This window comes from Mobula hypostoma, chromosome 3 (genome assembly GCF_963921235.1).
Source record: "Mobula hypostoma chromosome 3, sMobHyp1.1, whole genome shotgun sequence".
In the NCBI taxonomy this organism is placed as follows: domain Eukaryota; kingdom Metazoa; phylum Chordata; class Chondrichthyes; order Myliobatiformes; family Myliobatidae; genus Mobula; species Mobula hypostoma.
In genome coordinates this window covers 59028372-59041914 of record NC_086099.1, presented here as the reverse complement: position 1 = coordinate 59041914, position 13543 = coordinate 59028372, and the positions used below count along the sequence as shown (strand labels likewise).

General features: G+C 40.0%; 1 protein-coding gene across 7 annotated transcripts in view; it reads left to right on the top strand.

Moving 5' to 3' along the window:
• The window catches only part of exoc1 (exocyst complex component 1), a 94216-nt gene that overhangs the window by 78423 nt on the left and 2250 nt on the right, over positions 1 to 13543 (top strand). For all 7 annotated transcript variants that reach the window (XM_063043112.1, XM_063043110.1, XM_063043107.1 and 4 more), the window contains 5 exons: positions 1005 to 1084; positions 4660 to 4897; positions 6073 to 6256; positions 6353 to 6552; positions 7372 to 7566. In XM_063043112.1, the coding sequence (XP_062899182.1) occupies positions 1005 to 1084; positions 4660 to 4897; positions 6073 to 6256; positions 6353 to 6552; positions 7372 to 7566 (897 nt within the window). The remainder of the gene's footprint in view (positions 1 to 1004; positions 1085 to 4659; positions 4898 to 6072; positions 6257 to 6352; positions 6553 to 7371; positions 7567 to 13543) is intronic.

Genomic DNA, 13543 nt, shown 5'->3' with positions numbered 1-13543 from the left:
CACTGAGGTCCAGTGTATGCTCTTCCAACTTCCCCTTCCTGAAATCCACATTCAGTTCTTTGGTCTTGTTGATGTTGAGTTTGAGTTTGTTGTTGTGACACCACTCAACTACCTGATCGATCTCACTCACCATCATCATCTGAGATTCTGTCATTGGTGAATTTATAGATGGCCTTTGAGCTGTGTTTAGCCATACAGACTTGAATATAAATAAACTGGATCAGTGGGCTCAGCATGCATACTTGAAGTGTGCCTGTGTTGACAGTCAGCAAGGAGGAGATTTTATTACTGATCCTCTCTGACTGTGGTCTCACAATAAGGAGGTCAAGGATCAGATGGCAGAGGGAGGTACAGAGGCCCAGGTGTTGAAGCTTAGTTATTTACAACTGGAAAAATGGTGTAGAATGCTGAGCTGTGATCAATAAACAGTATTGTAATGTATGTCTTGAGGTTCTCTAGGTGTTCCAGAGCAGAGCGGAGAGCCAGTATGATTGCATTTGCTGTAAAGCTGTTTCATAGCTTTAGTGAACAAAGTACAATGTTCCATTTTCCTAACTGCACCATTAACCTATCAACCAGATGAACCCCAGAGCTTACCCCCAGAGTAACCCTTTAAGAGATATTCATTCCCTTTATCCTATTTAAAGATTCCCTCATCCTTGCAGTTTGATATTAATGTAATTTCCCCTTTTCCTGTTCTGCCCAAGAAACTTCAGTCTGAAATGTTTGTGGTTTTCCTTTCTAAGATACTTAGTGTTTCCAGCATTTTTCATTTTTCCGATTTGGAGCATCTGTTTAGTTTTATTTTTAGCCGTCCTTACAATAGAACATGTCAATACAGTGGGATAAATGGGCTTGGTTGTTATTACAGTAAATAGTTCGTGAAATCCTTAAAACACAAAGACATTTGCTTTTTAGTTTATAATACATTGCCTTTTTAAATGACTTTAATTGGAATAGAATCTAACATCTTGAAGTTACTTATGTTCTATTCTTTACACTAGACAGACTGCAGCGAGGTGGATGGAGGATATATGTCTCGGTCACACAATCTTTTGGGAGACAAGTTCTCAGTGCCATCTGAGTAAGTGGTGCACTTAGGCAGTGTGTTTGTCATGAATATTTATCGAAAACGTTCCAGGACTGGTGACGTATTAAGGTGTTTGTTCAGAGACTGCATATTTTTTTGGGCTGCTAATTATGTAAAAATTTAAAGGGTCCACAATGAACAAATATTTTCATATATTCCATTAAAATGACAGAAATGTTAATTTGATTCTTCCACATATTTCCTTTAGTTTGCAGCAGTATACTAAGAAATGCTAGTAACCTGCAGATTAGCTATTGGCTTATTTTAAAGTTTAGCAATCTGCGATGCAAAGAGCTAGTTTTTAATATCCTTGTGTCACAACCAGTGTTGTAACTTTCTCTGTCTACACATGGTGCAAGAAGTTTAAGGCAGATGTTATTGTATATTTATAATAGAATAGTTAGCAAAATGAAACCAATTATGGGCTGTGACTGTCATCTTTCTTGCATTCATTGTCATTTCTTGATAACTATGACTATAACCTCTCAAGGTTAAATAAAGCATTCTACATATCAGCATTATAACTGACTTGTGATTTGCCTTATGTGGTCCTGTAGATGTAAATGGTGCTATCTTTATTACTTGCTGTACATTCCAGTTTTATCAGTAGCAAAGTTTCTTTTTCAAAGTCCAGGTCTTTGTTCCTTGTGTGGTGTAATGAGCCCAGGGACTGACAAATTACCTTGTTTCTGTCCCTACATTATTGTATACAACAGTGTCCTTTCCTAATGATGGATGGATAAATGGATAATTATCTTGGGCTTTAAGTTATTAAATAATGTAATAATTAATATTAAGTAAACAGTAAACAAAACTCAAAACAGTTTCCATTATCTTAGACCATAAGAAAGGGGTCCCCAAACCTTTTTGCACTGCGCACCAGTTTAATATTGACAATATTCTTGCAGACCAGCCGACCGGGGGTGGGGGGGGCAGGTATGTTCAGGTAGGGTTAGACACACCTCAACATGTCTTTTACAGTTAGGGTTGCCAACTTTCTCACTCCCGAATAAGGGACAAAAGTAGCAGTCAAATCCCGGGACATTTTACCCCAGGAAAGACTACCATGACCATGAAGCCTTGTCTGGGCACCTGTGTGCACATGCGCGTATGTGCCGATTTTACCCCCACAAATCGGTTTTGCCTTCATCTTCCCGGCTATACTGTTAATACATTATTTTTACTTTATATAGGCTGTGTATTTATAATATCATTCCTGCTTTTACTATATGTTAGTGTTATTTATTTTCGGTTTTATATGTTATTTGGTATGATTTGTTAGGTTATTTTTTGGGTCTGGAAACGCTCAAAAATTTTTCCCATATAAATTAATGGTAATTGCTTCTGCGCTTTACGCCATTTCGGCACGCAAGGTTTCATAGGAATGCTCTACCTTAGAGGGGGAAATATGGGACAAGGGCGGTCCCGTATGGGACAAATCAATTTAGCCCAATATACGGGATGTCCCAACTAATACAGAACAGTTGGCAACCCTATGTTCAAGTTCAACAGTGCGTGACAGGGAATGAGGAAAGGTGCAGCTGACTCACATCGTTTCCTCATTCAATGACCTGGCCTCCACAGCTGCATGTGGCAACAAATTCCACAAATTCACCACCCTTTGATTAAAGAAATTTCTCTGCATCTCTGTTTTGAAAGGGCGCCCCTCTGTCCTGAGACTGTGCCCTCTTGTCCTAGACTCTCCCACCATGGGAAACATCCTTTCCACATCTACTCTGTCTAGGCCTTTCAACATTCGAAAGGTTTCAATGAGATCCCCCTCATCCTTCTGAATTCCAGCGAGTACAGACCCAGAGCCATCAAACGTTCCTCGTATGATAACCCTTTCATTCCTGGAATCATCCTTGTGAACCTCCTCTGGACCCTCTCCAATGCCAGCACATCTTTTCTAAGATGAGGGTCCCAAAACTGTTCACAATACTCAAGGTGAGGCCTCACCGGTGTGAAGCCTCAGCATCACATCCTTGTTCTTGTTTCCTAGATCTGTTGAAATGAATGCTAACATGGCATTTGCCTTCCTCACCACCAACTCAACCTGCAAGTTAACCTTCAGGGTGTTCTGCACAAGGACTCCCAAGTCCTCCTGCATCTCAGATTCCTGGATTTTCTCCCTGTTTAGAAAATAGTCCGCACATTTATTTCTACTACCAAAGTTCATGACCATGCATTTTCCAACATTGTATTTTATTTGCCACTTTCTTGCCTATTCTAATCTGTCTAAGTCCTTCTGCATCCTACCTGTTTCCTCAACACTACCTGCCCTTCCACCAATCTTCGTATCATCTGCAAACTTGGCAACAAAACCATCTATTCCATCATCCAAGTTATTTATATACAGCATAAAAAGAAGTGGTCCCAACACCGACACCTGCAGAACCCCATTCACTGGCAGCCAACCAGGAAAGGATCCTTTTATTCTCACTTGCTGCCTCCTACCAATCAGCCAATGCTCTAACCATGTTAGTGACTTTCCTGTAATACCATGGGCTCTTAATTTGGTAAGCAGCCTCGTGTAGCACTTTGTCAAAGGTCTTCTGGAAGTCCAAATATACAACATCCACTCCATCCCCTTTATCTATCCTACTTATAATCTTAATTTTATTATAGCTCTTAACACACTAAATCTCTTTCTACTTTAAATTTGTTGGACTTGGCCTGTCTTCATCCTCTAGCTGAACCTTAGGACTCGAACCAAGGGGAGATGAAAACTAAACCTTCCTTTAAATCAAATGAAGTGGCTAATCAAACAAATAGATAAAGTTTCCAGGTGCCATTCTCTGCAAGGCTACCGTGCTCAACTTAGTAGATGTTTATTGGACATCCATTTATAACTTGGTCCTAAAGTTCTGTTCAGAAGAATTAATCACTTTAAGAACAAAAGAAATGCAGTGGAAAATAATTCTCAGCAAAAAAAATCTATTTTTAATAAGGCCTTGTAACTTAAATGTATTTCCATGGAAACAATCCCTTTTTAAAGGCATACAAAATTCTTAAAATTATCGATAGTAGCTTTTGCATTCTGAGCTGTACTAACAGTCAGCCAAATCTAAAGTGAATGCTAGATTCCTATACATCTTCAAATATTTTAAGACTGAACCAAACACTATTTTTTCATAATTCTCTCATCATCAAACATAACATTCCTTTAAATTGGTAAATTAACTCTTCTCTGATTGGTAACATATTTTGATTTGCAGTTTTTCCTGTTAGATTTTAAAGCTTATACTCTACCAGTGATTACAATGATATTTAAAAGCGCAAGGCACCTTCTAAGAGGTGCACCATTTTTTAACTTGTGTAAGATTATCATTATCTAATTCCAATTTAATTTGCAAGTTAACATTGTTTCTGTCACTATAGATGCTACCTGATATGCTGAGCATTTCGAACAGTTTCTCTTTTTATTTAAGACTTTCAGCCACTGCAGTGTTTTGTATCTTTTTTTCTGCTTTGAATTGTAAACTAATGGTGGAATTTATGTTAAGAAGGCTGAAAGATTTTTAAATGTTTAATTGTGTGTTTGAAAGCCATGTCACTTATAATTGCAGAAAAGAGGAGGCTGGCATTATTCGATCAATGATGATTAAAGTTTTCCGCTGTATTGAGCCAGAACTGAACAACCTCATTTCACTTGGGGATAAAATTGACAGCTTTAACTCACTATACATGTTGGTAAAGATGAGCCATCATGTTTGGACAGCAGAGAATGTGGACCCTGCATCCTTTCTCAGCACCACATTAGGAAATGTCCTTGTGACAGTCAAGAGAAATTTTGACAAATGCATTGTAAGTATTTTTTGTAAGTTGTATATGAACCGATTAACTAGTCACATCTTACTCCGTTGGGTTAAATGGATTTGTTAAGGAAGTTAGCTTTGACATAGGTAGTCCTCTCAAAATCTTTGAGGGGAAAATATTAGTGGTTCTACTGATGCGCCCAAGACCAGTCCTATTTTTATTTGCTCCCCATTACTTTTTTGCTGTTAAGAAAATATTGACACATTGGTGGATATGCATTCTGAGTGAAAAACGTACTCAAGTATCTCACTTAAGGTGACATCCTCCACATAAGCTCTTCCAAGCTGATCCTGTGCTCGGTGACCCTGCATCAACACGTATTACCAGAAAGAACCACCAGATAGTGTTTATGAGTAGGAACTCTCATCAGTTTATCCCCTTCACTTAGGGCTACTGAGGTTCATCTTGACACTTGGTTAACCGATCATAGTTTGAAGAATAAGAGGATGGACTATAACCATACAATAACCAGATGAGCTTTTGCAAGGGCCAGGTCTGTTTACCTTGTTTAGGTTTTCTGTTATTTGAAAAGCTTTACACTGATTTTCATAGCACTTCATTCAGTGCAAGCAAGTCAGTTGTCTGGTTTTGACATGTGCAGATTCTATTATGTCCAACAATAGAACACAATTACTACCTCTCAAAACTAGGAATGGAAAATTTTGCATTAAACGCAGTAGCCCAGAAAAATAAGGAATGGAACTTGGGCAGTTTTGGTTGGAATTAAGATTTAAGATATTGTTTCTAATAAAGAAATTTCGAAATATTGACAGGTTCTAGTGAATAATTGGTCTACAGTTCATGGTTGGACATCGTTCTGTATTAATGCCCATATATGATTTTTGTGTTCAGAGAATGACAAGCCAGTTACAGAATTCATTGAACAACATATTATTCAAGTATCTTATTAAATCTATAGATAAAAATTGCTTCACCATAAATAAACACTATTTGACATTTGGAATCCTGGAGTACCACTACTGATGTCAGGCATACTGGCCAATAATTTCCTGATTTATTATTAGAGCCTTTCTTGAACAACAGAACAATAACATTTATTACAAGGGCTAAAGTGATAACTATTGTACTGATATAGTTTGTAGATGTTAGGCTTTTAAATTTCAAATCTATTAATTGTATTTGCTTGAAATTTGTGTGTTCAGTCGAATCAGATTAAGCAGATGGAAGAAGTGAAGATATCGAAGAAGAGTAAAGTTGGAATTTTACCATTTGTAAGTGGGTTTGAAGAATTTGCTGAACTAGCAGAGTCCATCTTCAGAGCTGCAGAACGAAGGGGTGACCTGGACAAGGCCTACACCAAACTAATTCGGGCAGTTTACAACAATGGTGAAAAGCTGTTAAAATGTGAACTGAATTCAGATTCAATTTCTGCATATCTAATGATTTCCTTTCATAATAATTTCTGATGCACTTTATTCTCAGTGGAAAAAGTCGCTAATGAAAGTCAGAAAACTCCACGAGACGTTGTGATGATGGAAAACTTTCACCACATTTTTTCAACACTCTCTCACCTTAAAATTGCATGTCTAGAGGCAGAAAGGAGAGAAGCCAAGCAGAAATATACAGAACATTTGCAATCTTACGTGATATATTCTCTGGGGCAACCTCTTGAGAAACTTAATGTAAGTTTTCTATTTTCCAAACTACTAACTTGACCTTAAAGTTCCTCAGAAGGAGATTTTTGTGATGGTTGAGTACCAGTTTTTAAAAACATAGTTTTGATTGAACATTAACTTTGACTGGTTGCAATAATTCTTAACATTCTACCTTTTCCCTATTTCACGTGAGATCACATCAGAGTAATCTGGCAGTATCAATTGTGTGGGACTTTTAAAAGTTGGAAGGAATCAAGATACTTTGATTCTTGGTGAAGCTAATCATCCATTCAGAAATAAACAGATAAATTGAAGCTTGTGAACGGTGAGGGGAAAAGGGCTGTGCTTCCAAACTAATGGAAAAAGTATACAATTGGCAAAGTTGAATGAAACTCAGTTGTGTTTTGAAGTTTTCGTATCTTATGGAACTTCTAAGGTGACAAGATGTCCGTAAATAAAATAAATTTAGAATAATTGGAAATATTATTACATATTTTTGATTTAAAATAGAATGCAAAATAAAAACATCTTGAAAAGGGAGTCGAATTAAAAGCACATGGAAGAATATCAGCCCAATTTTGGGGAGCAAGCTTTAGGAGAAGAAATTACAATATGCATTTCCATTCCCTAGAAACAAATTTATTCAAACTATATATTCCCAGTTTGGAATCACATGTGCTGTGAATTATACACTGCATGACAGATCTTGAGGTTCCTACCACTGGTTTCTTCAATTTAATTTCCTGTTCTGAGAACAAAATTTCACAAAATTAGACATAGACTCATTGAGAGATGTTTTTTAAGTATACATTGGCATTGTCCCTAACTAGTTTGTTGTGTATGCAGCATTTCTTTGAGGGGATTGAAGCCCGTGTAGCACAGGGTATCCGAGAAGAGGAAGTGAGTTATCAGCTGGCCTTTAACAAGCAAGAGCTGAGAAAGGTTATCAAGGAATACCCTGGAAAGGAAGTGAAAAAAGGACTGGACAATCTGTACAAAAAAGTGGACAAACATCTCTGTGAGGAGGAAAATTTGCTGCAGGTTAGTGTCACAGAAATATTAAAATTAAAATCTGCTTCAGTGTATATTTTGTGTGCAGTAAACTACACAAGTATGTACAGGTGATGCAGTTCAAATTTTTGTGAAGTACTTGGACTAAATAGAAGAAAATTTGTCTTGGCCTTAAACATCCTTTGTTTCTTGATGCTCATCAGTTTGCTTTATCAGAACATCTGTTTCCTTTTTATCATTTCCACCATCAATTGGAGGCGCTCCAGGGTTGTTTTGAGGTGATAGACTGACAGGCACTCTGTGAGCCACATGGAGAGGATATTGATGGACTCACAGAGTGCATCACTGGTTACATCAACTTCTGTGTGGACTGCAATGTTCCGACAAGAACTGTCCTTTGTTATTCAAATAACAAGCCATGGGTGACAAAGGACATTAAGGACATCCTGAACGCTAAAAAGAGGGCGTTTAGAGATGGAAACGGGGAGGAGCTGAGGGCAATACAGAGGGACCTGAAAGCCAGGATCAGGAAAGCTAACGACAGGTATAGGAGGAAGCTTGAGTGGAAACTCCAGCAGAACAATATGAGAGAGGTCTGGAGTGGGACTGGGTTCCAACAAACTAGCAACAGAGGAGCTGAAGGCAGTGTGGACAGGGCCAACGAACTTAACCTGTTCTTTAACAGATTTGACATTGTGGCCTTGCCCATCCCCTGTTGTCAGCCCCCAACCAACACATATTCCACTCTCCCCTCCTACCCCTCCTCACAGTCCCCCACCCTGCCCTCATGACTATACTCCTTCCCCACACGAAACCACCACGGTGGGCTTCACAGCTGAACAGGTGAGAAGACTGCTAAAACGTCTCAATCCAAGCAAGGCTGCAGGCCCGGATGGTGTCAGTACCAGGGTGCTCAAAGCCTGTGCCCCTCAGCTATGTGGAGTACTTCACCATGTCTTCAACCTGAGCCTGAGTCTCCAGAGGGTTCCTGTGCTGTGGAAGATGTCCTGCCTCGTCCCTGTGCCGAAGACGCCGCGCCCCAGCGGCCTCAATGACTACAGACCGGTGGCATTGACCTCCCACATCATGAAGACCCTGGAGAGACTTGTTCTGGAGCTGTTCCGGCCTATGGTCGGGCCACACTTAGATCCCCTCCAGTTCGCCTACCAGCTCCGACTAGGAGTTGAGGATGCCATCGTCTACCTGCTGAACCGTGTCTACGCCCACCTGGACAAGCCAGCGAGCACTGTGAGGGTCATGTTTTTTGACTTCTCCAGTGCATTCAACACCATCCGCCCTGCTCTGCTGAGGGAGAAGCTGACAGCGATGCAGGTGGATGCTTTCCTGGTATCATGGATTCTTGATTACCTGACTGGCAGAGCACAGTACGTGTGCTTGCAACACTGTGTGTCCGACAGAGTGATCAGCAGCACTGGGGCTCCACAGGGGACTGTCTTGTCTCTTCACCATTTCTCTTCACCATTTACACCTCGGACTTCAACTACTGCACAGAGTCTTGTCATCTTCAGAAGTTTTCGGATGACTCTGCCATAGTTGGATGCATCAGCAAGGGAAATGAGGCTGAGTACAGGGCTACGATAGGAAACTTTGTCACATGGTGTGAGCAGAATTATCTGCAGCTTAATGTGAAAAAGACTAAGGAGCTGGTGGTAGACCTGAGGAGGGCTAAGGCACCGATGACCCCTGTTTCCATCCAGGGGGTCAGTGTGGACATGGTGGAGGATTACAGATACCTAGGGATACGAATTGACAATAAACTGGACTGGTCAAAGAACACTAAGGCTGTCTACAAGAAGGGTCAGAGCCATCTCTATTTCCCGAGGAGACTGAGGTCCTTTAACATCTGTCGGACGATGCTGAAGGATGTTCTATGAGTCTGTGGTGGCCAGTGCTATCACGTTTGCTGTTGTGTGCTGGGGCAGCAGACTGAGGGTAGCAGACACCAACAGAATCAACAAACTTATTCGTAAGGCCAGTGATGTTGTGGGGATGGAACTGGACTCTCTGACGGTGGTGTCTGAAAAGAGGATGCTGTCTAAGTTGCATGCCATCTTGGACAATGTCTCCCATCCACTACCTAATGTACTGGTTGGGCACAGGAGTACATTCAGCCAGAGACTCATTCCACTGAGATGCAACACAGAGCGTCATAGGAAGCCATTCCTGCCTGTGGCCATCAAACTTTACAACTCCTCCCTTGGAGGGTCAGACACACAGAGCCAATAGGCTGGTCCTGGACTTATTTCCTGGCATAATTTACGTATTACTATTTAACTATTTATGGTTTTTTTATTATTTATGGTGCAACTATAACGAAAACCAATTTCCCCCAGGATCAATAAAGTATGACTATGACTAATTGATAATTCTTTATTTCAATAATTTGTAATTTCAGCCCAAGTTCGTTTTTCATTTGTTTAAGCTTGTTGACCCTTCCCCAGTATTGAGTAATGCTTGGGTTGATCTTATCTACACTTTTTTCTGCGTTCTGGCCTCTGAAGTGTGTAATATTACCTTAATTCAAATCAGAGCATTTTCTGCTCTACTTTCCATCTGACTTGATCCAGACGCATTGGGATTTATTGCCTCTATTCTGCACTTGCTTATATTAGATTCAACTTTATTGTCATTGTGCTGAGTACAGATACAAAGCCAATGAAATGCAGTTAGCATCTGAGCAGAAGTGCAACAGAATAGTGTTATTTACAGAATAACTGCGAATAAAAAGTAAGTGCTACAGCATACAAATATAAAAGTACTGAGACAGTCCAATATGGGTGCTTAGCGCTGTGATGTGAGGTTATATGTTTATATAATCACCTGCAAGTCTGTAAATTTTTGATAACGTATATTTGGTTCTGTATGTCTCGTTTCTTTGTCTGCAAAGCTGAAATGTGACTCAGACGGTACTTTCCATAGGTTTCCTTATCTAAACCCGTTCAGACTGGTTTGCAGTCTAAATGGAAAGCACAGGGTCGAATTCTTTGTTGGTTATTTTTTTCTGGCCTTGCTTTCTGGTACAGGATGACCCTCTCTGACCTATATGACAATGAACATCTAATAAAATGGCTATAACTATAAGAAGTGCACCTTATTCTTGACTTCCACAGAATGTTCTGCACAACATAATCTCCAGATCTAAAACTAGTTATGTGATCATGCAGGACTCACCATGATATTTCCCTGTCTTTTTGGACAAAATCAAAAAGGGTGAATACAGGACTGAAGATGTTACTATTGAATGCACGCAGTACATGGAATAATGTAGATGAACTTGTGACGTAGTTACAGATTGGCATGTATGATGTTGTAGGCATCACTGAATCATGGCTGAAAGAAGATTAAAGCTGGGAGCTGAATATCCAAGGATACACATTGTATCAAAAGGACAGGCAGGTTGGCAGAGGGGGTGGAGTGGCTGTTGGTAAAATAAAATGAAATCAAATCATTAGAAAGAGGTGTTGAGTCATTGTGGGGGAGAGCTGAGGAACTGCAAGAGTAGAAAGACCCTGATGGAATTTGCATAAAGATCATCAAACATTAGTAAGGATGTAGTCTACAAATTACAACGGGAGATAGAAAATTCATGCCAAATGGGCAATATTACAGTAGTCATAGAGGATTTCAGTATGCAGGTAGATTAGGAAAATCAGGATGGTGCTGGATCCCAAGAGGGGAATTATTAGAATGCCTATGAGATGGCTTTTTAGAGCAGCTGGTGGTTGAGCCTACTCGAGGATCAGCTATTCTGGATTGGGTGTTGTGCAATGAACCGGAATTGATTGGTGAGCTTAAGGTAAAAGAACCCTTGGGGAAAAATGATCATAATATGATCTAATTCACCCTGAAATTTAAGAAGGAGAAGCTAAATTCAAATGTATCAGTATTACAGTAGAGTAAAGGGAATTACAGAGGTATGAGAGTGGAGTTGGCCAGAATTGATTGAAAAAGAACACAGGCAGCAGAGCAGCAATGGCTAGAATTTCTGGAAGCAATCTGGAAGGCAAAGAGGAAGAAATATTCTAAAGGCAAGATGACACAACTATAGCTAATAAGAGAAGTGAAAGCCAACATAAAAGTGAAAGAGAAAAATAAAGCAAAAATTAGTGGGAAGTTAGAAAATTGGGCGGAACCTTTAAAAACCAACAGAAGTCAACTAAAAAAGTCATTAAGAAGGAAAAGATGGAATATGAAAGTAAGCTAACCAAGAATATTAAAGAGGATACCAGAAGTTTCTTCAGATACATAAATAAAAGAGAGGTGAGAGTAGATATTGGACCAATGGAAAATGGTGCTGGAAAGATGGTAATGGGGGCAAGGACATGGTAGACAAACTGAATAAGTATTTTGCATCAGTCTTCACTGTGGAAGACACTAGCAGTATGGTGGAAGTTCCAGCATGTCAGGGGTCAGAAGTGTGTGAAATTACCATTACTAGGGAGAAGGTTCTTGGGAAACGGAAAGGTGTGAAGGTGGATAATCCACCTGTATCAGATGGTGTAAACCCCAGGGTTCTGAAGGAGGTGGCTGAAGAGATTATGGAGGCACTAGTAATGATCTTTCAAGAATCATTAGGTTCTGGAACAGTTCCAGAGGAATGGCAAATATCACACCTCTAAGAAGTAAGAAGCAGAAGAAAGGAAATCATAGGCCAGTTTGTGGTTATGGGTCATATGTTAACGATGTGGTTTGGGGGTATTTGGAGGCACATGGTTTCCTCAAGGGAAAATCTTGCTTGACAAATCTGTTGGAATTCTTTGAAGAAATAATAAACAAGATAGATAAAGGAGAATCGGTGGATGTTGTGGACTTGGATTTTCAGAAGACCTTTGACAAAGTGCAACACAAGCTGCTTAACAAGATACAAGTCCATGGTATAGGAAAGATTCTCATACGGATAAAGTAGTGGCTGATTGGCGGGAGACAAAAAGTGGGATTAAAGGTAGCCTCTTCTGGTTGGCTGCGGGACTAGGGTTGTTCTGTATGGGTCTGAGTTGGGACCACTTCTTTTTACGTTATAGGTCAATAATTTAGCTGACGGAATTGACCGTTTGATTGCAAGGTTTGCAGATGCTACAATGATGGGTGGAGGGGTAGATAATTTGAGGAGGTAGAGAGGCGACAGAAGTACTGACAGATTAGGAGGATGGGCAAGGAATATACAGTCAGGAAATGTACAGTCATGCACTTTGGTAGAAGAAATAAAAGTGCCGACTATTTTCTTAATGGAGAGAAAATACAAAAATCTGACTTACAAAGGGTCTTGAGAGTCCAAGTGCAGGATTCCCTAAAGGTTAATATGCAGGTTCAGTCTGTGGTGAGGAAGTCAAATGCAATATTACCAGTCATTTCAAGAGGACAAGAATATAAAAACAAGGATGTGATTTTGTGGCTTTATAAAGCACAGGTGAGGCCTCACTTGGAGTATTGTGAACAGTTTTGGGCCCTTTATCTTAGAAAGGATGTGCTGAAACTGGAGATGGTTCAAAAGAGGTTCATGAAAATGATTCCAGGATTGAACAGCTAGTCATATGAAGAGCGTATGATGGCTCTGGGCCATCAATTCACCAGAATTCAGAAGAATGAGCGGTGATTTCATTAAAACCTATCAAATAGTGAAAGACCTTGATAGAGTGGATGTGGAGAGGATGTTTCCTATGGTAGGGGAGTCTAAGACCAGAGGACACAGCCTCAGAATAGAGGGGCATCCTTTTAGAACAGAGATGAGGAGGAATTTCTTTTGCCAGAGAGTGATGAATCTGTGGAATTCATTGCCACAGGCAGCTGTGGATGCCAAATCTATATATTTAGTATACTTAAGGCAGAGGTTGTTAGTTTCTTGATTGGTCTGGGGGGGGGCAGTGGTGGTAGGCAGGAGATTGGGGCTGAGAGGAAAAATGGATCAGCCATGATGAAATGGTGGAGCAGACTCAATGGGCCAAATGACTCCTATATCTTATGGTCTTATGACATTTGGGAGTTGGTG